Source organism: Cervus elaphus, chromosome 19 (assembly GCF_910594005.1).
Source record: "Cervus elaphus chromosome 19, mCerEla1.1, whole genome shotgun sequence".
NCBI classification, from domain to species: Eukaryota; Metazoa; Chordata; class Mammalia; order Artiodactyla; family Cervidae; genus Cervus; species Cervus elaphus.
In genome coordinates, this window is record NC_057833.1 from 72379086 (window position 1) to 72406892 (window position 27807).

Here is a 27807-nt window from a genome sequence, read left to right on the forward strand (position 1 = left end):
TGCCATTTTCTTAATTGTTTGGGGTTGATTTTGAAGATCTTTTTTCTTCTCTTGTATTTCTTGACTGTGTAAGTCCTTTTTAACATTTGTTGTAAAGCTGGTTTGGTGGTACTGAATTCTCTTAACTTTTGCTTGTCTGAAAAACTTTTTATTTCTTCATCAATTTTGAATGAGATCCGTGCTAGGTACAGTAATCTTGGTTGTAGATTTTTCCCTTTCAGTACTTTAAATATATCCAGCCATTCCCTTTTGGCCTACAGAGTTTCTGCTGAAAGATCAGCATATGGGGTTTCCCTTGTATGTTACTTGTTGCTTCTCCCTTGTTGCTTTTAATATTCTTTCTTTGTCTTTAGTCTTTGTTAGTTTGATTAGTATGTGCCTTGGCATGTTTCTCCTTGGGTTTATCCTGTATGGGACTCTTTGTGCCTCTTGGACTTGATTAACTATTTCCTTTTCCATATTGGGGAAATTTTCAACTATAATCTCTTCAAAAATATTCTCACACCCTTTCTTTTTCTCTTCTTCTTCTGGGACCCCTATAATTCAAATGTTGGTGCATTTGATATTGTCCCAGTATTCTCTGAGACTATCCTCGGTTCTTTTTATTCTTTTTATTTTATTCTGCTCTTCAGAAGTTATTTCCACCACTTTATCTTCCAGCTCACTGATTCGTTCTTCTGCTTCAGATATTCTGCTATTGATTCCTTCTAGAGTATTTTTAATTTCAGTAATTGTGTTGTTTGTCTCTGCATATTTATTCTCTAATTCTTCTAGGTCTTTATTAATTGATTCTTGCATTTTTTCCATTTTGCTTTCAAGATTTTTGTTCATCTTTACTATCATTATTCTGAATTCTTTTTCAGGGAGTTTGCCTGTTTCTTCTTCATTTATTTGGACATCTGTGTTTCTAGTTTGTTCCTTCATTTGTGTAGTATTTCTCTGCCTTTTCATTATTTTTTTTTTAACTTACTGTGTTTGAGGTCTCCTTTTCCCAGACTTCAAAGTTGAATTCTTTCTTCCTTTTGGTTTCTGCCCTCTAAGGTTGGTCCAGTGGTTTGTGTAAGCTTCTCATAGGGTGAGATCTGTGCTGAGTTTTTGTTTGTTTGTTTCTCCTCTGATAAGCAAGGCTGAGTGAGGTGGCAATCCTGTGTGCTGATGATCGGGTTTGTATTTTTGTTTTGCTTATTGTTTAGATGAGGCATCCTGCGCAAGGTGCTGTTGGTGGTTGGGTGATGCTGAGTCTTGTATTCCAGGGGTTTCCTTTGCATGAGTTCTCACTGTTTGATACCCTAGGGTTAGTTCTCTGGTAGTCTAGGGTCTCGGTGCAGTGCTCCGCCTCCAAAGTCTCAGGGCTTGATCTCAAGTTTTATGCGGGTCTATATATTCTTTTCTGCTGGTCAGATACGCCTGTCTGCTCTGGTGTTCTGCATGCACTTCTGTGTCTGAAGGTGTATTCCTGATGGAGAGAGATGTACTCCACGCCCACCTACTCCTCTGCCATCTTGTTCTCCCCCTGAATTAAACAGTTTTTTTTCACGGAGAATAGAGAAAGTGTTTGTATGAAGATTTGGTAGTTCAAAATTTTTCCAAGTGGAGCTGATAGACAAAGTTTTTTCTTCTTATAAACCATCGACTCCACTACACGGAAGAGCCTTGCTGGCATGGGCAAGCAGCTAGGCCTGCAGCTCCTTCAGCTCCCACCGTATCTTCAGCCTCTCCAAGTGCTGGGCCTCTCCGTATATTTTACTTGATGAGTTCAGATACAAAAATGATCAGATAGCTGATGAAGTGTCACAAGCAAAGTGAAACAAGAAAAGATCACTTAAAGTAATTAGCCTCCAACTAATAAAAATAAATGGAAAAAAAAAGAAAAGATCACTTAAAGCATTTAAATGATGATCCAAATTTAAAGTGATCTCAGGATGCAGTTTCACGGTGTCCATACAGTCTGTTCCTTGCTGAGGACCAAAGACAACCACCATCTGCTCCGCCAGCTGAAGCAAGCCTGTGACGTGAACAGCGGCCCCACCCTCCTCCAAACTTATAAACTTTTGCACAGCAAAGGGAACCACAAATAAAACAAAAAGACAACCTACAGACTGGGAGCAAATATTTGCAAACATGCAACCATCAAAGGCTTAAATTCTAATATACAAACAGCTCATACAACTCAACAACAAAAAAAGAAGTGACCCAATCAAAACATGAGCAAAAGACTTAGAGACAATTCTCCAAAGAGGAAATAAAAGTGGCCAATAGGCACATAAAAAGATGCTGAACACCTCTAATTATTAGAGAAATGCAAATCAAAACTACGAGGTACCACCTCACACCTCAAAATGGCCATCATTAAAAACTTTACAAATAACAAATACTGGAGAGGATGTGGAAGAAACGGATGCTCCTACACTGTTGGTGGAAATTTAAGTTGGTACAGTGTACCAACTATGGAAAACAGTGTGGAGGTTCCTCAGAAAACTAAAAATAGAGCTATCATATGATCCAGCAATCCCACTCCTGGGCATATCAGACAAAACTCTGAGTCAAAAGGTACATGCACCCCTACATTCACAGCAGTACTATTTCACAATAGCAAAGACATGGAAACAACCTGGATGTCCATCACCAGATAAACAGATAAAGAAGATGTGGTACATATATATAATGGAATATTACCCAGCCATAAAAAAGAACTAAATTCTGTCATTTTGCAGCAACATGAATGCAACTAGAGATTATTATACTGACTGAATTAAGTCAGAAAGAAAAAGACAAATACCATATAATATCATTTATATGTGGAATCTAAAACACGACACAAATGAACTTATCTATAAAACAGAAAGATTCATGGACATGAAGAAAAGACTTGTGGCTGTCTAGGGAGGTAATGGAGGGATGGAGTGCAAGGTGGGGTTAGCAGATTATAAGCTACTGTTTATATAGGATGGTTAATCAACCAGGTCCTACTGTATAGCATAGAGAACTGTACTCAACATCTTGTGATAAACCACAATGGAGAAGAATATTTTAAATGTATATGTATGACTGAGTCATGTTGCCGTATAGCAGAAATTAACACAAATTGTAAATCAACTATAATTTTTTAAAATCTTCAACTTCACTGATAGAGGAAAAAATAAAAAAGAAACATGTTTTGTGTCAGTGTACAGTGTTACCTTGGGCTCTAACAGGCACTCTAAAACTACTGATGAAAATGGAAAATGGCCCAGTTTCCTGGAAGGTAACTTGGCCATAAGACTTGAAGTCTGAATTCCCAGGACTTAACAGTGGTGAAGTGAAATCCAAGAGTTCTGAAAAGGGAGCTCTGGACTCTGCTCTGGTATTGATATCAGTGTCCTCACTGGAAACTGGATACTCAGAGGCCTTGGAGAACTGTGGAGGCCCGGTGAGGAGCTTCTCCTGGAACACAGCAAGCACTGTGACCGTCTTCTCATGTGGTCATATGCGTACCCCTGGAAAGACTCCAATGCCCCTGCCCTCTCTGTGGAAGCCTGAACAGATGAATCTCCTTCTCTGGGACTGGGCAGGACAGATAAGGAGATTGCGTCTCACAGATGGAGAAACAGCATAGATGGGCGAAGACCTGGCAAGGTGCCAAGCTCACAGGGGGATCCAGGAGAAGGGCTGGAAGAAAACCAGATCCCCAGGCTGACTCCACCAGCCCAGGCAGGCTCCTACTGGAAGGTTCTCTTTCCATAATATTCACCCCACTCTGCCAAATGAATACCGGGGATGATGAGAGGAGCTGACTGCCGGGCACCCTGGAACAGCTGTGCTCTGGCCAGCCGGTCTGGCCTGAGGCCCCGGTTCTGCACAGACAGACGGCCCACGGGGGCTCCGGGGTGCTGAGCCCTCTCATGACCAGCATGCTGTGTGCAGAGCCAGAGACAGGAGGGCAAAATCCAGCACGTGGACCCAACTATGGGGTGAACAAAGCTGCCCAGTGATAGGTTTAGGCCCCAAAAGACTGAAATGGCCAGAGCTCTTGGAAAAGGTGAAAGCCCTCACTGAAAACCTCTTTCTGGCTCGGTGTAACTGGAGCTCACCAATGCTCACCCCTCATGTCCAAAGAGAAGACAAGCGCCTGGGAGCATGGAGGGCATACCTAATGGTATGACCCCTAAGTGTCACAGGAATTTCAGAGGAAGAATACGGGGGCCTGAGTAAGCAGAGTGAGTGTGTTTAACCGGAGAGATAGAAGTACCCTTGGCCCCTGTGACCGTGCAGGGCACTCCCCAGGGCAGAAAACACCAGCCCACCCCAGCAGGGGCTAAAGTGGGGCGCAGCCCTCCACACCTGGGCACAATGGACCCACTCTCGCCGGAGTGCGGGTGAAGCTGTGGGTGTGCATTGCATGCGCAGGACGCAGACAGGCTGGCTCCCGCTTGTCTGAGGTGTAGCTGGGGGCGAGTAATCCTTCAGCAACACACGCCATCCCTGGCCAGCCACACAGCTCTGGATCCATTGCTGTCTCTACGGGGCCACCAGACAGCCCAGCCATGCGGCAGGCAGCGAGAGAGGAAGGAGTGAGTCCTCTCCTGGAAAGGCATCAGCCCCTTCATGCCAGGCTGCTCTGGGTCGACAGCACTCGCCAGAGGAGCCCAGAGTGAACACACGCCAAGGAAAGAAAAAGGAAAACCAAGAACAGGAAGGAGGGAGGGAACGGGTGCCTTGAGCCCTCCGCAGGACCAGGGGGCAGCACCGAGGCCCTTCATTTCTGTCTGTGCTCAGGAGAGCAGCCAGGCCTGAGAAGCATCTTCGGGATGAAGGGCGAGTCAGAACCTCGGGAGGCGGGGGAGCGGGGCCAGGCCCATATGGGCTGCCCTCCTTCCTGCCCTCTCAGAGCAGGAGCCGTGGCTGCATAGGGCTGGCCCAGCCTCGGGGGCTGTGGGTCCTGAGCCACACCCTAGCACACACCTGCCCAGGTATCGCTGCTGCTACACAGCCATCCTCACACCACGGCAGGAATGCACTTGGTCTCATGGACACTGCTGGCGTTCAGAGGGCCTGTGGACTGTGACAGTGGGTGTAACTCAGGCTTCTGGTCCCTAAAAGCAGTTGCCCGCCCTCCATCTCAACACTTCTCCTTCCCATCAGCTGGCTCAGTGCAGCTAGAGGTCAAGAGAACAGAGCCAGGTAAGAGCACACAGAGCGACAGGCCACCCAGAGTTGGAGTGGGCATGGTCTCTGGGCAGGGGCCACGTGGAGCCTAGCCCACCCATCCCAGACCTGTTACAGCCAAGGGAATTGACTTTGGCTAAATCTGGTCAAAGCCATCATGTTTGGGAAAAGGGTGGCAGAGGATGAGATGGTTGGATGGCATCACTGACGCAATGGACATGAATTTGGGCAAACTCTAGGAGATGGTGATGGACAGGGAGGCCTGGCGTGTTGCAATCTGTAAAGTGACCAAGAGTTGGACAACAACTCAGCGACTGAACAACAACACCGTGTTTGGGGTGCTCTGTGTTCCAGCAGAGTCCTGTCCCCGTGGGCTTGGCTGCTGCTCTCCATAATCGCCGCTCTGAGTGGACCCCCTCAGGATGGAGCCTGTATTCCTAAAGCCCAGGGTCATTCTCCTTTGGGTCCAACACAGAAACTTACAGAGCGTGCCACCCTGGCTCTGGCCCTGATCCTAACCCTCACACTAACCTCTACAGTAACTACTGCTCACACAACCCCAATCCTTTAACCTTAGCTCCAGCCCCAACCTTATTGTGTGTGTTAGTTGCTCAGTCGTGTCCGACTCTTTGCAACTCCTCAGACTGTAGCCCGCCAGGCTTCTCTCCAACTCTTTGCAACTCCTCAGACTGTAGCCCACCAGGCTTCTCTGTCCATGGAATTCTCCAGGCAAGAACACTGGAGTGGATTGCCATTCCCTTCTCCAGAGGAACTTCCCAACCCAGGGATCAAACCCTGGTCTCCTGCATCGCAGGCAGGTTCTTTACCACTTGAGCTACAGAGAAGTCCTAATTCTAGCCCAAATAAGATACTGAAAAGGTATTACAACTGGGAAGAGATTAAAAAGCATCAGTAAGACCTAACAGGATTTATTTCAACAATCAACACTTGGCATTTCATTGATGTAATTATCTTTAAGAGATAAAAGGAGACAATCCTATGACTCTCTTAATGGCAGCAATGAACATTCATTAAAATGTAACTTTTATTTTTTATTAAAAAAAAATTTAATAGAAGAGCAACAGAAGGAAACGTGTGTAACTTGATGAACACTATGTACTGGACAGCCAGCTGCCGCAAGCACACTTCACAGTGAAGGAGCATTCAGGTCAAGTTAGGAATGAGTCAAAACTCAGCTGAGAAACCCACTGCAAGTAAAAGCATGGCTGTGTTCAAATACAGAAAAATTGATAGCTTTCCTATACATTATTAAATACTAGAGGAATGTAATAGGAAAATTCCAATTCGAATAAGTAGATAATATAAGTCAGGAAAGAGCTCAAAAGAGAAAACATATAGCAAAAAAGCTATAAAATATAACTGAAGGCTAATTAGGGAATAAATGAAGAAACAGAATATCTTCCTCTTTTAGAAGCTGAATATTGCTAAAATACCAGCTGTCTATCATTTAAATTATAGGTTTGATCCATTTGAAATGAAACCCCAATCTGATTAGCTTGGGGTTTAAAAATCATCCTAAAGTTCATCTAGAAATTGAGTAGCCAAGAATAACCAAAATAAATATACCATGAAACTAAATTAAACCAGTATACTGGCTTCCCTGGTGGCTCAGCAGTAAAGAAACCACCTGCCAATGCAGGCGATATGGGTTCCATCTCTGGGTCAGGAAGATCCCCTGGTAAAGGAAATGGCAACCCATTCCAGTATTCCTGCCTGGGAAATCCCATGGACAGAGAAGCCTGGTGGGCTACAGTCCATGGGGTCACAAGAGAATCAGACATGACTTAGCAATTAAACAACTGGCACAAGAACAAACAGATCAATTAGAGAATTCTGAAATAGATACTAGTATATGCAATATTTTCATATAGGACAAAAGTAGCAAAACAAACCATTGGGAAAATGACGTAATTTTCAACAAATAGTGTTTTCAACATTTACAAGGAACTTATTTGTTCAATACTGGTAAGCAAGTTATATATTCACCTAATAACATAACTTTGGCCACCTGATGCAAAGAGCCAAGTCATTGGAAAAAATCCTGATGCTGGGAAAGATTAAGGGCAGGAGGAGGAGGGGACAACAGAGGACGAGATGGTTGGATGGCATCACCGACTCAATGGACCTGAGTTTGAGCAAACTCTGGGAGATGGTGAAGGACAAGGAAGCCTGGCGTGCTGCAGTCCATGGGGTCGCAAAGAGTCGGACATGACTGAGCAACTGAACAACAAATACCATATATCAAATTAAATCCCAAGTGGACTACATATGTCAAAGCAAAAAGTAAAAGCAGAAAGGAAAACACAAGTGACTACCCACATTTCAGGCTGGGAAAGGATATTCCTAATGCAAACACCATAGAAGATGACGTCACAGAGTAGCATATTGATAGACAGCACCAGACGGCCAACATCAGAGTAAAAGGTGAATGGCTCCAGGGAAAGCAAAAGCCTGGAACATGAAAGCTGAATGTCCTCAGTGCACAAGGATGCTCACACTTGAGAAGGGCCACATGCTCTAGAGGAGAGGCTCAGCTGCTTGTACTGGGTGTGTTTCTGCTTTGGGAGATGCATAAAGCCCAGGGTTTTCAGGGGCTGGGAGCCCAGGCACTCAGGCTGCTGTAATTCACCAACTGAGAGGAACTGGGCAGTCGCCCGTCACACCCCTTCTAAAACGTCTGTCTCCTCTGACCCGGGTTGCACAGGGACGAACACCACCATACTGCCTTGGGAAGGGGGGCCAACTGATGCACAAGGATGTCTACTGGCTACTGGCTCATGACTACTGGCTCTAGTGACAGATCTGCAAACAGTCCAAACACACCGAACAGAAAGGGAGTGATTTAACAAAATAATACCTATATCCCTATAGTTGAAACTGCGCAACTTTTAATAAATAACGTTTGCAAATGGTAACTTGGAACATATTGTGGTACACCGCTGCGTTTGAAAGCAGGGCACAGAAATGTGCATGCCGCTTAATCCCAGAGGCGAAGCCTGGAGTGAAATAGAGCAAACTGTCTCAGCAGAGGCTCAGCCCCTGCAGCCCCCGCAGCCCCCGAGCACCACCATCAGCAGGGTCCCCTCTGAGCACCAAGGTGCTGTGACAGTTATGCATGGGGGCAAGGGGGGAGGAGGCGGAAACACACAACAAACATGCAAAACCGAGAGGGCACAGGGTCCTGGAGCCTTTGAAGGAACACAACATAAGAAGCTGCAGCGCTCAGCTCCCCAAGGAGAAAGATTTTCCACAGGATTCGGCGAGGCAGAGGCCACATGATGGAGCAGAGACACAGCCCCGCTGGGAGGGCCAGATGGCCGTGGCACTTGGCCCCAGCAGAAGCAGAGGCTGAATCGGGTAGAAGGCTGCTTTCATTGTGTTTGTGTGTGTGTGTGTGTGTGTGTGTGTGAAATAGTATTTGCTGTACAACCCTTTACGTTTTATTGTTAACAAAATTACAAATGTACCTAGTTTTGAAAGTCAGAGTTCCACAGAACTGAAGATGACAGTGTTGCCTGCCGTCTCTCCGTGTCAGCTCCATGGGCTCTTGCTCTTTTATCTTTTACCCTCTTGCTATTTCTATCCCCAGTTCTAACGATCAGTTTGTATGGCTCTTCCTGACTCCAGGATCTTGTGTGTCATCCACTAGCTGCCTCCACCCCTCCCTCTCCCCTATCCCTCTGTTACACCTCCGTCCACCATCCAGCAGGGACCACAGGCGGTTCACTCCTCACACTGCACCTCCCTCCTGTACATGCGAGTCTTGGAGTAAAGGACGGCCTCCCATAATTTTCTGTGTACTTATTGTTGATTCATCTCCAGACTCTTGCCAGGGATCTGTGGCCATCCAACCCCTCAAACACAGCAGGGAACAGCCCACCAGCTCCTCTGGGAGCCCCATCTTCCTGCTCCTCCATCCAAATGGCAGAGCTCTAAGGTGTCCCCTTACATACATACATACATATAGTTGCTAAGTCATGTCCAATTCTAGCGACCCCATGGACTGTATCCCGCCAGGCTCCTCTGTCCGTTGGATTGTCCAGGCAAGAATACTGGAGTAGGTTGCCATTTCCTTCTCCAGGGGATCTTCCCCACCCAGTGATCAAACCCGAGTCTCCTGCATTGCAGTCAGGTTCTTTAACCTCTTAACCGGCTGAGCTACAAGTGAAGCCCTGCCTGCTCCCAAAAGCCCACCCCAGGTTCCTGTTGTTCCGAGGGCCAACAGAGCAGGGACTGGGGTCACCGGCTCCATAAGCCACTTGAGTGTGGCCATACTTCCCGTCTGGGACCTTCTGTTGTGTGAGCCCCCGGCCAAGGCTCCACCCTCCAGTCTTCAGCCAGGGTGGGGAAAGGGTGTGTACCGTTGTGGGAGGGGCCAAGTCTGACTGCTTCTTAAACAGGCTTTCCACCGTCTTCCTATTTCCGCTTTTCTCCCTGGATTACCAGGCGCGGGCATCAGCTGAGGCTGAAAGCTGATGACAGAAGCAAGCAGCAGAAGAAAGGTTGGAGGCACAATAAGGGCCTCAGATAAAATCAAACCTCCTAGGGGTCGGGGCGGGGTGAGGTCCTTGACCAGTCTTCAGGGACGTGTGGTCTCTGGTAGCAGCACACTGCTGTGGCGTGGAGGGGACAGAGGCAGGACAGGAAGGACCTGGTGTCTGTGAGAAGGTGGTAGTACAGGGCTGCCCCGTGAACCATAGGCTGGAGGCGGAGGGGTCACCAAGAAGGACATGGAGTGAGGGGAGGCCCTAATAGAGGAATCCCGTGGCAGGACTCTGTCTGCACTCACTGTTGGTGAGTTTTAAAGTTCTTTTTCATATTTCCCAATTTTGTAGGGAAGGTAGTCATGTTAATGCGGGGAGAGGGGCGGGGGCGAGTTTGAAAGCAAATAATCATTCTCAGTATCATGAAGAATAAAAGACTAGAGTGAATAAGACGTCACCAAAGTTCGTGATCATGATTTCTTAATTCCCTGATCCTAGTGCGGTCGATGGCCCAGTCTCCAGCCCGGCGGGGAGCCAAATGCCTGTGGAACAAAGCGGGTCAGGGGCCCAGCGGGGTCTGAGCGCAGGCACACGGAGACGGAGAAAGGCCCATCTGCAGCTGCTCCACGGCACTAAGTTCTCGGAAGACGAGCAAATGGAAAACCGCGTTCTTCCTGGGCTACCGTCCCCTGGGAAACATCCGGGGCAGATGAGCTCCGTTCTGGCTCGTCAGTCCCCTGGATCCCACAGGAAGATGCAGACGCCTTCACCAGAGACAGGCATATCTGTTCCAACCAGCTCAGAGCTCCTAACGGCTCCCTCCCCACCCGCAGAGGAAGGACAGGTGCCCTATAAAAAGCCTGCGCCTTGCCTTAGCCAGGCCTCAGGGGAGCCCCAGAATAAGCCGCAGTCCCTGGAGCTACTGTCCTGCCGGGGTGCTGGCGGCCTCAGCTCCCACATTCGGCCCACGGGCTGTGCACACGCGGATGGGGAGGTGCCTGGCCAGCTCGCCCCTCCCAAGCATGCTGATGTGTCCAGAACTGGCGGCCGGATCTGAACCCACTTTTCCTGCCTGCTGGGGGAGATATGTGGGCAACAGCAAAGTCCAGGGGAGAGAGGCCCGGCACACACAGGGTGCTGTTTATATGCCTGAGTTCCAGAAGCCTTTCCTTGGAGATTTCTGTGAAAATTAGATCCAGATTTGCACAATTACAAAGTTGGTCCCGCGCCAGCGAGGATCTGGATGTCCTCTAAGAACCAGGTATTATAACAGCTTTAGTCTGAAACAATTCAACACAGAGGGAAAAAGACCACCCAGCTCCCTGCTCCCTTGCTCAGCATCACGGCAGTGAGAAAGGACAGAGATGTGTCTGCCCTGTCCTCCTCCCGGACCCGCCCCCCTCCCGGCCCCGCCCCTTCGCGCTCTCGGCTCCCTTAGGCCTGGAGCTCTTTCCCCTCCACCAGCCACAGGGCCGGCTCTGATGCCTCCTCCAAGGCTCTGCTAAGATGCCCCTTCCCAGGGCTATTCTGACCACCCATCAGTGCCTCCAGACCCCAATTCTTCTCTGTTCGTCCCCAGCAAGCGTCACCACCCGGCACACGTATTACTCGTATGTTTTATATGCCCACGAGGATGTAATAAAGAAGGCTGTGATTCCAGAAGTATGCCCAGCCCGTCACAAGCATTCTGTCAATATTTTCTTAACAAATGCATCAAGGTCTTTGCTCAAGCAATCTGTAACCTGAGAACTTTTCTCTTCAAATACTGTTCATCTGGTGACCCACCGGCCCCAAGCCCCGTGTGCACGTGCTCTCTGCCTCCTTGCCCCTGTCTCTCATGTCTCCCGAGGGGGCTGCTGGTGGCAGACCCTGGAAGGTCACAGTGGCGCTCTAGCGCTCTGATCCGGATCGGGTGAGCTCAGGACCACTCGGGGCTGTGGTGAAGATCACCTAGAAGGGCAGATACCAAGCCTGGAGCCTACATTCTATCATCAAGGCAGCTCCCAGTTATCCTGCCACCACTGGATATGAGTGGATGTGAGCTCATGACGTCAGAGGCCTCGCCTCAGAGCCCCATCTCACCACCGGCAAGCACAGTGACCAGTGATGTTGCCTGCCAAGCCTTGGAAAGTGAACAGAAGGGCAGCACCACCCCACGGGGCAGGGCTCGGGGCTCGGAGGAGGATGGGCACGGACCAGCGCCACCATGACCACAAGCCTTCCCAGCAAGGCCACTGAAAACTTAGAAAAATGAAGGCATCTTAAGGATAAATTTAAAAGGAATCCTTTCAAGGTAGTTTTGCAAAACTGGAGTCACAGCCACAGAGGTGTCCTTGGGGCCTGAACATGACACCATGACGGCCACAGTGCACACTGGTCACTGCTGGAACCTGGGACGAAGGCACTGTCTGCTCGGCCCAGGCGAACAATTGGTTCTCAGGCCCCTGCTGGACAGTGCAGTCAGGGTGACTCTGAAGAAGAAGGTTTTTAGGAAAGGAGGAAACTACCTCTTTTTACATACTGGTTCTCCAGAAACCAGAGGGAAATGACACACACCACTGATAGGGCGCTGCTCCTGACCTGTGATGGGGCCCTTGTGTGACATGAGGCCAGGCCTCAAGGAGAGTCAGCAAGACACATGGCTTCATATGCAAGCAAGACTTGACAACTCAACTGATGTGGAAAGAATCACTCAATTTAAAGACATACCTCTCCAAAGGCATCACAAGAAGCACTACTTACATGGAACCATGTGAAGAGCTTCCCTCTGTAGGCAGCCCTGTAAACAGGTTAAAAAAATTATTATAACTGGAAATCATGGTAGAAAATAACCCAAAGAATGCTCCATCACCTTAGATATCAAATTTTATCAAACTAAATAAATGCTTTAGAAGAATGTAGCCATGAGTCAGTTATTTAGAAGGCCAAAGATAGTCTCCAGGAAAAAGAATTCCATGAAAGATGGTTGGATTCTAAACTGAGTCTGGAACTTGAAAGACACCAGTAAGCACTCAGAGTGTGGTCTCCCCTGAACCCTGGCCCACAGTCCTAACCCTGGTGAAAGTCTGGGTGGCATTGACTCCTACAGCCCTTGAGGTCTATGGGGAGCAGCAAGGAGAAGAGCGCAGTGAGGTGTAAACAGGACCCCCCACTTCAATGCCCACCCACACGGTTTCAGCTCCAAGTTGAAGAACGCTGTGCCTGGACAGTAGGACCTAGGACCCCGGCCTGTGCAGACTCCACGGCAGGTAAACAGCTCTGCCTGGGCCTCCTCTGGGAGCCCTGAGGCATCCATCCAGGGAGGGCTGAAGGCCAGGGAAACTTAAGAGACATCCACTTCCAGCATGACAGCAAGGAGGAACCAGATGGACTCCCCAGCCTCAGTGAAGAAACAGACAGAAGACATGAGACAAAGGTGCTCAGCAATGGGACAACAGGCAGCACAGAACAAGGAGCCTCAGCGGGAAACACATGGGATGCATGCTGGCTACGCAGATGACAGTTGGGGAGGTTTCGAGGCCACAGCGCCAGAAGGGGGACCCAGGCAGAGTCAGGGGAGTCTTGAGGTAAGGAAACAGCTGAGGTTCAAGGAGCCGACGGCAGCGAGAACTAGCAGGGTGGAAGACCAGAAAGGAGAGCGCTAAGACGTGCTCTGGAGACCGGTGGGGGTGCACCTGACTCTTCGCCAGGACACTGGTCAACCCGTGGGACTGAGGCCAGGGAATGAGCAACAGCAAGAAGCAGGACAAAGTGTCGCCATCACTGGTGCAGTCTCAGGAGTGGACCTCACTGCCACCAACTGGACCAGGGAACTTATGACACAGGGACCACTGGGCCAGGCACTTGGGAGAGCACAGACCACTAGGTGCTGCCTAACAGTGCTCAATAGCAAGCCACCAAAGGGGCTAAACTTTCCAAGCAACAAGTCCATTTCAAGAGGAAAATCTAAAGTAATTAAAAGAATGCATAACCCAGCAACATATAATCATGATGTCTTTTGTTCATTTAAAAAATACCAGGGATGCAAAGCAGCATGAGAATATATCTCATATGGAGGATAGTTGATCAATAAGAAAAGGAACCAGAAATTACCCAGGAAATAATTAGCAAATGCAGTCCCTAAAACAGCTACTATAAACACATTATACATGTTCAAGAAGATAGAGGAAAGCATAGCTTATAGGAGAGACATGAAAAGCATTTTTAAAGAGACCCAAATTAAACACATAGAGATGAAAAATACATCTGAAGTGAAAAACACACTAGATGGCATTAACATCACATTAGACACTAGGAAAGGAAAGATTAGTCAGTGAGCAGACAAAACAATCTGTGAAGACAGAAATGATCTAAAATGAAACACAAGGAAAGATTCCCTCTTCCCTAAAAACACAGAAATATTTGTGTAATTGAACACTCAGGGCAGGGGTGGAGAACAGGATGGGACAAAATGTATTTAAAGATATAATGACATTTTTTTTTTAAATCGACAAAAATTGTGAATCCATAAATTCAAGGTCAACAATCCCTAAGCAGAAGACAACATGAAGGAAATAAAATCGAGGTATATCATAATCGACTTACCCAGAGAGAAAATCTTCAAAGCAACCAGAGGGAAAAAAATGTATGTACAGAGGAACACAGACATGGTGGACAAGGACTTCCCAGAAATAATGCAAGCCAGAAGTCAATGAGATAACATCTCAGAATAATGAAAGAAAAAGCTATCAACAGGAAAAACTATAAATAGTAAAAATAACTTTCAAATACAAAAGCAAAATGAAGATTTTTTCCCAATAAACAAAAGCTAAAATAATTCATCACCAACACTTCTGAACTACAAGTAATATTAAATTAAAAGTCCATCAAACAAAAGAAAAATAACATCAGAAGAAAATCTAGATCTACAAAAAGAAATGCAAAGCACTGGGAACAAAATTCATAAATAAATATAAGAGACTTTCTTCTTAATTTATAAGATTGTTTTAAAAGATAATAGACTATATAAAGCAAAAATAATGACAATGTATTGTGTGGTTTAGAGCAGTGTAGAAGTAAAATGTCATGACACAGTAACATAAAGGTCAGGAGAAGTGAGATGGAAGTATATTGCTGTTGGGTTTTATACTGTAAGTGAACTAGTACATTATTTGAAGACAGACAGTGATAAGTTAAGGATATACACAATGAATCCCAAAGAAACTAATAAAAACAAAGTAGTGATATAGCTAATTAGCTAGTAAAGGTGATACAATTCATCATAAATAGTACTTGACACAAAATAAGTCAAAAAAAGAGGACAAGAGGACCTACTAGCACATGGGACCAATAGAAAACCAATGGCAAAATTATAAATTTAAGTTCAATCATATCAGTAGTCATATTAAGTATGTGCTAGGTCATTTCAGCCATGTCCAATTCTTTGTGACCCTATGAACTGTAGACCACCAGGCTCCTCTGTCAATGGGATTCTCCAGGCAAGAATACTGGAGTGGGTTGCCATGACCTCCTCCAGGGGATCTTTCTGACCCAAGGATCGAACCTGCATCTCTAACATCTCCTGCACTGGCAGGCGGGTTCTTTACCACTAGTGCTGCCTGGCAAGTCCCTTATTATGTATAAATGGTCTAAAACAACCTAGTTAGAATACAGACATTTTTAAGATTGGATAAAAAAACAGGACCTCACTACAATGTTTATAAGAAACCCACTTTAAAAATAAATATACAAATAGATTAAAATAAAAGGGATGGAAAAAGATGTACCACTCTAATCCTAATCAAAAGGAAGTTGGAATGGCTATATTAACATCAGAAAAATGAGGTTTCAGTGCAAAGAATATTATCAGAAGTAAAAACAAAGGCATTACATAATAATAAAGGGGTCAAAACAACTAGATATAAGATTATTAAAAGATATAGGAACAAGAACACTATCAAACGACACTATCACTCAATATCACATAACTGGCATTTATAGAGCACTCCATGCAATAACAAACCAATATACATCCAAGTGTTGGGGAGGACCTAGAGAAACAAGCACCTTCATATATCACTGGTGAGAATGTAAAATTGTGCAGCCTATACAGAAAACAGTTTACCAGTTCCTCAAAAAGTAAAACAGAATTATCATATGACTTGGCCTTTCTATTCTTAGGTATATATCCAAAAGAACTAAAAGAATCAAACAGACACTTGTTCAAAGCATCGTTATTCACAATAGCCAAAATGTAGAAACAACCCAAATGTCCGTCAACAAATGAATAAACTAACACTAATATGTCCAAACAATGGAATATTCTGTGGCCATAAAAAGCAGTGAAGTGCTGATACATGCTACAACTCAGATGAACTTTGAAAACATTATGCTCAATCAAAGAGGTCACATACTGTATAATTCCATTTACATGAAATATACAGAATAGGTAAATCCACAGAGATAGAAAGAGAATTAGTAGTTTCCAGGTTATGGGGAACAAGGAATATGGAGAGTAATTACGTAACAGGGATGTGGTGTTCCTCTGGGGTGATGAAAAAGTCTCAGACTTTGAAAAGTCTAAAACTGGGTGGTAGTTGCTCAACACCGCTGAATTCACTGAACTGTACACTTTCTAATGATTAATTATGCATTACATGAATTTCACTTCAGTAAAAAGAAAATAAATATAATAAGGGAATGTGAGAAACTACTGCATGTCAATAAATTTAACAGCTTAAATGGAATTCTTAGAAAAATAAAGCTATCAAAACTCACTCAAGAAAAATCAGATAACTCTATAAGTATTCAAGTTAAAAATCTTCCTACCAATAAAAGAGCCAATCCAGATGGCTTCCATGGAAGAAATATTCAAGGAATAAATAATAGCAGTTTCTTACTGACTTGTCCTGAAGATGGAACGTAAGAAACCACTAGACAAATCCTTCTGTTAGGCAAGAGTTAACTTGATAGCAAAACCCAAAAAAAAGACACTATAAGTAAACCAATATTCCTCATATATAGAGACACAAAACTCTTACATTTAGCATGTGTAATCATACAATATAAAAAATATATCATAACAAAGTGGATTTCTATCTAGAAAAGCAACTGATTCTATACTAAAAAAAAAAAAAAACACAAAAAACAACAATGTAGAGGCAACCTCATTTTACTGCACTTCATTTTACTGAGCTTCAGATATTGTTTTTTTTTTTTTTAAACAAATTGAAAGTTTGTGCAACCCTTCGTTAAGTAAGTCTATCAGTGACATTTTTTCCAGTAGTGTTTGCTCACTTCATGTGTTTATGTCATATTTTGGTAATTCATGCAATATTTCAAACCCTCCACCAATACAAAGATTACCACTTGCTGAAGGTTCAGATGATGACTAGCATTTTTGAGCAATAAAATATTTTCAACTTAAGGTATACATTATTTTTTAGACATAATGCTATTGCACACATAATAGACTGGAGCATAGTGTAAACATTAAGTAAGCTGAAGCTCCAGTATTTTGGTCATCTGATGCTAACAGCCCACTCATTGGAAAAGTCCCTGATGCTGGGAAAGATTGAGGGCAGAAGGAGAAGGGGACATCAGAGGATGAGATGGCTGGATGGTATCACTGATGCAATCGACATGAACTTGGGCAAACTTTGGGAGATGGTGAGGGACAGGGAGGCCTGGCATGCTGCAGTCCACGAGGTCACAGAGAGTTGGATATGACTGGGCAACTGAACAACAACAACATATTGTAAACATAACATATGTGCATAGGGAAACAAAAAAAAATTCTTGCGACTTTTTATTTCAATATTTACTTTATTGCTGTGGTCTGAAATCAAACTCACAGTATCTCAGAGGTATGCCCGAAATTGTTTATGGACCTTATAAACAGAAAAAAATGAAAAACTATACAATGACTTCAAAGATGCAGAAAAAGCATTTGACAAAATTCAATACCACTCATGAAAACAAACCCTCAGCAGATTTGGAATAAGAGCACTTTGTGAACCCGATAAAGGAGCTCCAGTAAAAACCTACACATAACATCACACATGTGGGCAAAAGACTGAACACTTTCCTCTAAGATCAGGGACAAAGCAAGAATGTCCCCTCTCAACACTTCTATCCAACAGGATGTCAACTGCTCCAAACTCATCTATCAATTCAATGTGATTTCAATCAAAGTGAGAGCAGGCTAAACAGGCAGATAAGGTCATCTGGTATTCCCATCTCTTGAAGAATTTTCCACAGTTTGTTGCGATTCACACAGTCAAAAGCTTTAGCGTAGTCAGTGAAGCAGAAGTAGATGTTTTTCTGGAATTCCCTTGCTTTCCCTATGATCAAACAGATGTTGGCAATTTGATCTCTGGGTCCTCTGCCCTTTCTAAATTCAGTTTGTACATCTGGAAGTTCTCAGTTCATGTATTGTTGAAGCCTCACTTGGTGAATTTTGAGCATTACTTTGCTAGTGTGTGAGATGAGTGCAATTTTGTGGTAGTTTGAACATGCTTTGGCATTGTCCTTCTTTGGGATTGGAATGATAACTGACCTTTTCCAGTTCTATGGATATAAAATTAATTCAAAATATATCATAGACTTAGATATAATAGCCACAATATAAAGTTTCCAAAGGAAAAAATAAGAGAAAGAAGAATAAAAACAGATCTCCAGTTTTACAAAGAATTCATGAGTATGATATTAAAAACATGATGTCTTTTATAAAAAGAAAAAACTGATAAGTGGGATGTCATGAAAATGTCAAACCTTTGATTTTCAAAATACACATAAAAATGAGAAGTCAAGCTACAAAATCGAGAAAATATTTGCAAAACATGTACTCCATTAGGGACTGTACCCAGACTATACAAAGAACTCTAAAACTCAATGAGAAAACAACCTAATTTTTTTTTTCTGAGTTTTATTTATTTATTTTTTATTTTTCATTTATTTTTATTAGCTGGAAGCTAATTACTTTACAATATTGTAGTGATTTTTGCCATACATTGACATGAATCAGCCATGGATTTACATGTGTTCCCCATCCCGATCCCCCCTCCCACCTCCCTCCCCATCCCATCCCTCTGGGTCTTCCCAGTGCACCAGCCCTGAGCACTTGTCTCATGCATCCAACCTGGGCTGGTGATCTGTTTCACCCTTGATAGTATACTTGTTTCAATGCTGTTCTCTCAGAACATCCCACCTTCGCCTTCTCCCACAGAGTCCCAAAGTCTGTTCTGTACATCTGTGTCTCTTTTTCTGTTATGCATATAGGGTTATCGTTACATCTTTTTAAATTCCATATACATGCGTTAGTATACTGTATTGGTCTTTATCTTTCTGGCTTACTTCACTCTGTATAATGGGCTCCAGTTTCATCCATCTCGTTAGAACTGATTCAAATGAATTCTTTTTAATGGCTGAGTAATATTCCATTGTGTATATGTACCATAGCTTCCTTATCCATTCGTCTGCTTATGGGCATCTAGGTTGCTTCCATGTCCTGGTTATTATAAACAGTGCTGCGATGAACATTGGGGTGCACGTGTCTCTTTCAGATCTGGTTTCCTCGGTGTGTATGCCTAGAAGTGGGATTGCTGGGTCATATGGCAGTTCTATTTCCAGTTTTTTAAGGAATCTCCTACTGTTCTCCATAGTGGCTGTACTAGTTTGCATTCCCACCAACAGTGTAAGAGGGTTCCCTTTTCTCCACACCCTCTCTGGCATTTATTGCATTGCAGACTTTTGGATAGCAGCCATCCTGACTGGCATGTAATGGTACCTCATTGTGCAACCTAATTTTTTAAATGGGCAAAATATTTGATCTCTTCCTTCACCAGAGAAAGTATGTGGATGGCAAATAAGGACACAGAAAGATGGGCTGGTGAGAAAAGAGGAAGGCACACCAGCCAGACCAGCCGGAACGCAGCACAGGAGTGCAGCATGGATGCAGGTCACGTGGAGACACTCTTCCAAATCTGAACACCAAGGAGAAAGAAGTAGAAACAGAGACCAACCTCCCAGAGGGAGACAGTGCACCAGGGACAGGCAGCCCAGGTTGGATCAAGAGCTCCCAGCAGCTTGTGAAACACAGAAAGGGGAAGCACGGGACCCTGGGGAGGTGAGCAGGGTGGGCACACAGCAGGGGCCTGGGGCAGGAGCACTGCATTCAGGCAGCTCTGGACACAGTTTCCTCCCCAGGAGGACTACACTGCCCCAAGTGAGCCCACCCTGTCTATAGCCACAAATACTCTTTCTCCACTGATGCTGACTCTGGTAATGCTGATGGTTTCACAGTGGGACACTCTTGGAACTGCAGATTCTAGGAATCTGCTCACGGTTCCCATTTTTGCTAAATGGGAACTCACATCAAGAGAGATCTCAATAAAGGAAGAAGAGCAAATGCCACTGCTTTTACCCAAAACTAAATCAGCCATAGCCAATGTATGACAAAACCCACTGAAATGTTGTGAAGTAATTAGCCTCCAACTAATAAAAAAAGAAAAAAAAAAAGAAAAGAAAAAAAAATAAATAAATAAAAAAATAAATCAGCCATAGCAAAGATATGACTTCTAGTGGACTGAATTCTCCCAGTTTGGGGGATGGAGTGTCTCCTTAACTCACCCCCTCCAACAGAGCACATTCAGAGCCCTGCAGTGCCAACATGAAGACAGGATAACTAGAGTTTAAAAGAGCTTCTAGGGGGAGGACGGGCAAGGATGACTCAGCTCCATTTCTATCATAGAATCCACCAGTGCAATTACTGTGTCCAAGTAATTACACTCCTGGTGATGGTCTCAGCAGAAAAGAAAAGGAGGCGGCAGGGGGTTGAACTTCTTTACTCCTCTACCTCAAAAAATAGCATCTTGAGGCCAATGCATGTTGGTAATATGATCACCAAGGAACCAGAAGCTAAGACCCCAAAAGGCCTGACCTGACCCCTAGCCCAGCATTGTCCTGCCCAGTGTGTCCAGACACACTCCCTTGCCTGGGAGAGCATGTTTTTAACTTGTCCACATACCCTTGATCACAAATTTCTCTGCTTAGAAGGTCAGTGTTATGCTCACAGCACCCATGCATGTCTCATGATGAGATAATTTTTGTTTTATTTTCCTATTTATGATAGATCACACTCAATGTATGTGAATATAGATGTGCACGCCCACATTTCAGTGTTTTTAAGTTATGCTGATGGACTTCACTCACTACTAACAAGCAAGAATTTATAAAAGGATTTTGTTTCAATCTCAGCACATGGACTTATTAAGTTAATATTTTAAACTGCAATTTTTACTGTCTCACTTTTCTGAGTGGGTCACTTTCTACCAGAATCAGACCCAAGAAATCTGCTTGGCCTCTCACCAAGGTATTGAAGTTGCCTAAAACACATCTACTAGACTTTCTAAACAACAACTCCCCAAATATAAGCACTTCAATCAGTGGTAGAAAGTTAGTTCTGCAGGCCCCTACCCTGGACCGTCCGGGAGAGCACGTGCCAGGCAAGAGCAAGTCCTGGTAGGGACAGAGGCCATGTGCTCAGCCCTGCTCTTTACGACAACGACTGCAGATCCTTGCAGGACACATGCTTGCTTTCTGTGTAGAAAACTTAGGAAGTGCAGAAAAGCACTAGAAATATATTGGGTTGGCCAAAAGGTTCGTTCAGGTTTTTCCATAACATCCTGAATGAACATTTGGCCAACCCAATATTTAAAAGCATCTCCAATTCCCAAACAATAGCCATGACAGCAGTAGAGGGTATTTTTTTCTGGTAGTTTCTCGTTGTAACATTCACGTATTTTTAAATGAGGCAGAATATATATGCTTTCAGGACAGTATAATACATCTGTGTCTGTAATACTTGCAGAAAATGTTCACAACAGCTTGTTTTAGCTTTTAAACTGTTTATTGAGGGGCTTCCCTAGTGGCTCAGCAGTAAGAATCGTCTTGTTAATGCAGGAGACGTGGGTTCAGTCCCTGCATCTGGAAGATCCCCTGGAGAAGGAAATGGCAACTCACTCCAGTATTCTTGCCTGTGAAATCCCATGGACATAGGATCCTGGCACACTGCAGTTCATGGGGTCACAAAAGAGTTGAACATGACTGAGTGACTAAACAACAGCTGTTTATTGAAATTCAAAGAAATATGTCTACGAAAATCAAACATCTATTATTTGAAATTACTTGTGTTGCTTTTATGCCTAGAACAATGCTTCCGTATATCAAAGATGAGGCTAATTTTCACATACTTCTTCTCTAATTAAAAAAAAAAAAAAAAAAAAGGACTTCCCTGGTGGTCCAGTGTCCCCAATGCAGGGGGTATGGGATGGATCCCTGGCTGGGGAACTAAGATCCCATATGCCACAACTAGAGTGTCTGCACACTGCAGTGAAGACCCAGGGCAGCCAACAACAAAAGGAGAATATATATATATAGTTTCTCCTATGAGTATAAAAGCAATGTGGGTTCACTTCAGAAAACTCAGAAATATATGAAAACACATTTTAGCAATGATCCCAGTTCTCAGAAACAGACAATATAACCCTTTGGTTGTATACCTCCTCGAGGCCTTTAAAATACACACACATACACCTTTATTTTTTTGTCAAATACGCTGCTTTTACCTGTGTTTTGACTTCATATTCTGGGCTCATTTTTCCATGTTATGAATCATTCCTATAAACATTAATTGCTGCCTAATAGTCTATTTTGTGTATAAGTCCAATAACTGATTTACTAAATCATCTATTACTGGGCATTTGGGGTGCTTCCAATTATTATCTATGTAAATTAATGATGTAGTGAACATCCTCTGTACATAAACGTAATGCTTATCTGATTGTTGAAGATAAGTCAACAGTAGAGTTTTAAGCCAAGTGCCTGATGTTTTTAAAGCTTGTGATACACAAGGACAAAGCTCTCCAGAAACTTGTCTCCCTTCAGTCACTTTCTGAGACACAAAATAGTGACGGCTCAGAGTCTGATCTCTGTGATTCCTTGCCAAAACTCCTTTGTATAAACCTTCTCAACATATATGCCAGCAAGAGGGTCAGAGAATGAGGTGCATGCATTTGTCCACTAATAAATAAGGAGGCCTGGCACCTTTTCATGGTTGTTGGTATCTGTGCTCCTTTTGTAAACCACCAGCAAAGCAACTAGATGAGAGTCAATGAAATCCATGATTATAAAAAGGACACATAACTAATTTATGGCCAAAGATTCAACAAGTTTAAGTAAATCTATTGTAGAAAATATGAAATTCATGTGTTTTTAATATTAGAATTAAACATTTTTAATAACCTAGTAATAACTGAATTGAATTGGGATGGAATCAGTGTGAACTCAGGGCTACCACAAACACCCATGTGCAGCTCCAGAGTCAAGATTTAGCCTCTAACACTACATTCCACAAAAGGAAAAAACATCCTTTGCTGTTTCTTTTTGTTTCTATAACTGAGGCAGGAGGTAGCAGAGAGCCTGAAATTGACAAGTGACTCAAGAAAAAAAATACAACGTATATAGAGATATATCTATCTCATCTATAGAGATAGATATAGATAATATCTATCTCTGAATAAAGATAGATATAGATGATATACTATACTATAGATAAACTATACTATACATTATAGTGTATACTGTATACTATATCATCTCTATCTATATATATAAATGATATACAGACATTTCAATGGAAGAATCTAGAAGAGAGACATCTACAGCGATGCAAATTTACCCCAAGAAGAAAGAAAAATCTGAAATAAACAATCTAACCTTATACCTAAAGGAGGTAGAAAAAGGACACATATAATTCAAAGCTATTAGAAGGAAAGAAATAAGAAAGCTCGGGGTAGACATAAATGAACTAGAGACTGAAAAAAAAAAAAACAGAAAAGATGAATGATAAATGAAACTAAGAGCTGGTGCTTTGAAAAGGTAAACATAATTGATAAACCTTTAGACAGATTCATCAAGGAAAAAATAAGAGAAAAGCCCAAATATGTAAGATCAGAAACGAAACTAGAGAAGTTACAACTAACACCACAGAAATACAAAAGATCAGAAAAGACTGCTATGGTAAACTAAGTGCCAATAAAACGGAAAACCTAGAAGAAATGGACAAATTCCTAGAAATGTATGACCTCTCAAGCCTGAACCATGAAGAAATAAAAAATATGAACAGATTGCCAGTAATGAAATTGAATCAGTAATTTAGAAAATCTCAACAAAAAAAGTCAGGGCTAGTCAGCTTCACAGGTGAGTTTACCAAACATTTAGGGAAGAGTTAACACCTATCCTCAACTGATTCCAAAAAAACTGCAAAGGGAGGAACACTTCCAAACTCATTCAGTGAGGTCATTATCACCCTGACACCAAAACCAGAAAAACATATCACCAAAAAAAGAAAATCACAGGCCAATATCACTGATGAACACAGATAAAAAATCCTCAACAAAATACTAGCAAATCAAATTCAACAATGCATTAAATGGATCATACACCATGATCAAGTGGTATGACACACCCCAGGGATGGAAAGATGGATTAATATCCACAATTAAATACTGTGATATACCATATTACTAAATTGAAGAATAAGAATCACATGATCATCTCAATAGATGCAGGAAAAGCTTTTGACAAATCTCAATATCCAATTATGATAAAAGCTCTCTACAAAGTGGATAGAGAGGGAACACCTCAAAATAATAAAAGTCATATATGACAAACCCACAACTAACATCATATTCAACAATGAAAAGCTGAAAGCATTTCCTCTAAGATTAGGAACAAGACAAGATTCCCATTCTCACCACTTTTATTCAACATAGCATCGGAAGTCCTAGCCACAGTAATCAAACAAGAAAAAGAAATCAAAGGAACCTGAATTGGAATGCTGAGTGCCGAAGAACTGATGCTTTTGAACTGTGCTTTGGCTTTAGTTTGAACATAGTTTGAACATGCTTCGGCATTGCCCTTCTTTGGGATTGGAATAAAAACTAACCTTTTCCAGTCCTGTGGCCACTGCTGAGTTTTCCAAATTTGCTCACATATTGAGTGCAGCACTTTCACAGCATCATCTTTTAGGATTTGAAATAGCTCAACTGGAATTCCATCACCTCCACTTGCTTTGTTTGTAGTGAAGCTTCCTAAAGCCCACTTGACTTTGCATTCCAGGATGTCTGGATCTAGGTGAATCTTCTCACCCTCATGGTTATCTGGGTCATGAAGGTCTTTTTTGTATAGTTCTTCTGTACATTCTTGCCACCTCTTCTTAATATCTTCTGCTTCTGTTAGGTCCATACCATTTCTGTCCTTTTTTGAAACCATCTTTGCATGAAATGTTCTCTTGGTATCTCTAATTTTCTTGAAGAGATCTCTAGTCTTTACCATTCCATTGTTTTCCTCTATTTTTTTGCACTGATCACTGAGGAAGGCTTTCTTATCTCTCCTTGCTATTCTTTGGAACTCTGAATTCAAGTGGGTATATCTTTCCTTTTCTCCTTTGACTTTTGCTTCTCTTCTTTTCTCACCTACTTGTAAGCCCTCCTCAGACAACCATTTTCCCTTTTGGCATTTCTTTTTCTTGTGGATGGTCTTGCTGGTCCTGCACAATGTCACGAACCTCAATCCATAGTTCTTCAGGCACTCTATCAGATCTCATCACTTGAATCTATTTGTCATTGTACAGATGTAAGGGATTTGATTTAGGTCATACCTGAATGATCTAGTGATTTTCCCTACTTTCTTCAATCTGGCAATAAGGAGTTCATGATTTGAGCCACAGTCAGTTCCTGGTCTTGTTTCTGCTGACTGTATAGAGCTTCTCCATCTTTGACTGCAAAGAATATAATCAATCTGACAGCAACCAATAACCAGCAATATAATCAATCTGACCAACCTAGACAGCATGTTAAAAAGCAAAGACATTACTTTACTGACAAAGGTCCATATAGTCAAACGATGGTTTTTCCAGTAGTCATGTATGGATGTGAGAGTTGGACCATAAAGAAAGCTGAGCACCAAAGATTTGATGCTTATTTGAACTGTGGTCTTGGAGAAGACTCTTGAGAGTCCTTTGGACAGCAAAGAGGTCAAACCAGTCAATCATAAAGGCAATCAGTCCTGAATGTTCATTGGAAGGACTGATGTTAAAGCTGAAGCTTCAATACTTTGGCCACCTGATGCAGAGAACTGACTCATTGAAAAAGACCCTAATGCTGGGAAAGTTTGAAGGCAGGAGAAGGGGATGACAGAGGATAAGATGGTTGGATGGCATCACTTACTCGACAGACATGAGTTTGAGCAAGCTCCAGGAATTGATAATGGACAGGGAGGCCTGGTGTGCTGTAGCGCATGGGGTCACAAAGAGTCACACATGACTGAGCAACTGAAGTGAACTGAACCATATGATTCAACAATTCCACTTCTGGGCATTATCTAAAGAAAACAAAACCACTAATTAGAAAAGATATATACATTCCATATTCACTACAGTATTATTTACAACAGACAAGATATGGAAGAAGCCCAAGTGTACACCAATAGATGAATGGATAAAGAAGATGTGGTATAGAAATACAAAGGAAGGGACGTCCCTGGTGGCCCAGTGGCTAAGACTCAATGTTCCCAATGCAGGGGTCCAGGTTTAATCCCTGGTTGGGGAGTTAGACTCCACATGCCACAATTAAAGACCCTGCATGTCCTACTGAAGACTGAAGATCCTATGTGCTGCAAGACTGAAGATCCTAAGACCTGGCACAGCCAAATAAATAAAAATAAATATATTTTTGAAAATAACATATATTTTTAAAATAAAATAAATAAATGGACTATTATTTGTGACAGCACTGACAGGCCTAGAGAGGATTAGGTAAAAAAAAATCAGACAGAAAAAGACAAATATAGTATGATTTCATTTATATGTGGAATCTCAAAAAAACAAAATGATTAAACAAACAGAAACAAAATCATAGATATAGAGGACAAACGGGTGGTTGCCAGAAGGGAGCAAGGAAAGGGAAGGAGAGAAATAGGTGAGAAAGATTAAGCAGAACAAACCTCCAGTTGCAAAATAAATGAGTCACAGATACAAAATGTACAGTGTGTGGAGTATAGTTAATAATCATGTATATCTTTGTATGGTAACATATCATAACTAAACTTACGGTGATCATTTTGAAATATACAGAAATATAGAATCACTATGTTGTGTAACAGAAACTAACATAGTACTGGAGGTCAATTATATTTCAAAAACAAACAAAAGCAGAGAAAAAGAAATCAGATTTGTGATTACCAGAAGCAGGGGTTTGGGAGGGAGAACTGCATGAAGGGAGTCAAAAGATACAAACTTTGAATTATGAGATAAATAATTACAAGGGGTACAATGTACAACAGGATAAAAATAGCACTGATGTACGTTATATGTGAAAGTTTGTTATAAGATTAAATTCTAAAAGTTCTAATCACAAGGAAAACATTTTTTTTATTTTTTTCAATTTTGTATCTATATGACATGATGGATGCTCACTAAACATACTGTGATAATCATTTCATGATTAAGTCAAATCATTATGCTGGATACCTTAACTTGCACAGAGCTGTATGTAAATTTTGTCTGAATAAAACTGGAAGAAAAATAACCCAAAAAATGTAATAAAATAAAAAATACAAAAATTGCAAATCACACACAAAAAGAAAAATAAATTGGACTTGATCAAAACTGAAAAGTTTTGTGCCTCAAAGGAAACTATAAATAAAGAAAGGGAGAATACAAGTTACAAAACGGGAAAAAATTTCTATAAATCTGATAAGCATCCAGAATACATAAAGAATTACAATTCAGCAATAAAAAAGACAACTCAATTAAAAACGGGCAAAAGATTTGAATGTACATTTCCCCAGAGAATCTATATAAATGGCCAATAAGCGAGTGAAAAGATTTGAAACATTATTAGTCATTAGGGTGTAAATGAGTGCCCAGTTACTCAGTGCCCAGTTACTCTTTGGGACCCCATGGACTGTAACCCACCAGGCTCCTCTGTCCATGGGATGTTTTAAGGCAAGAATACTGGAGTGGGTTGCTGTTTTCCTCCTTCAGAGGATCTTCCTGACCAGGGATTGAACCCGTGTCTTCTGTGTCTCCTGAATTGCAGGCAGATTCTCATACCGC

The 27807-nt window shown here is 42.7% G+C and overlaps 1 protein-coding gene across 15 annotated transcripts in view; it reads right to left on the bottom strand.

The window, feature by feature from the left end:
• PCBP3 (poly(rC) binding protein 3) overlaps positions 1 to 27807 on the bottom strand; it is a 222884-nt gene that overhangs the window by 123108 nt on the left and 71969 nt on the right. For 5 of the 15 annotated variants that reach the window (XM_043875178.1, XM_043875175.1, XM_043875176.1 and 2 more), the window contains exons 1-2: positions 25919 to 25933; positions 12393 to 12429 (exon numbers count right to left, since the gene is read on the bottom strand). The exons of 4 other annotated variants lie outside the window; for them this stretch is intronic. In XM_043875178.1, coding sequence (XP_043731113.1) covers positions 12393 to 12429; positions 25919 to 25929 — 48 coding nt within the window. In that variant the 5' untranslated portion in view covers positions 25930 to 25933. Of the gene's footprint in view, positions 1 to 12392; positions 12430 to 25918; positions 25935 to 27807 lie in introns of those variants that run through there. 6 more of the 15 variants (XM_043875180.1, XM_043875179.1, XM_043875187.1 and 3 more) reach the window with 2 other exon arrangements.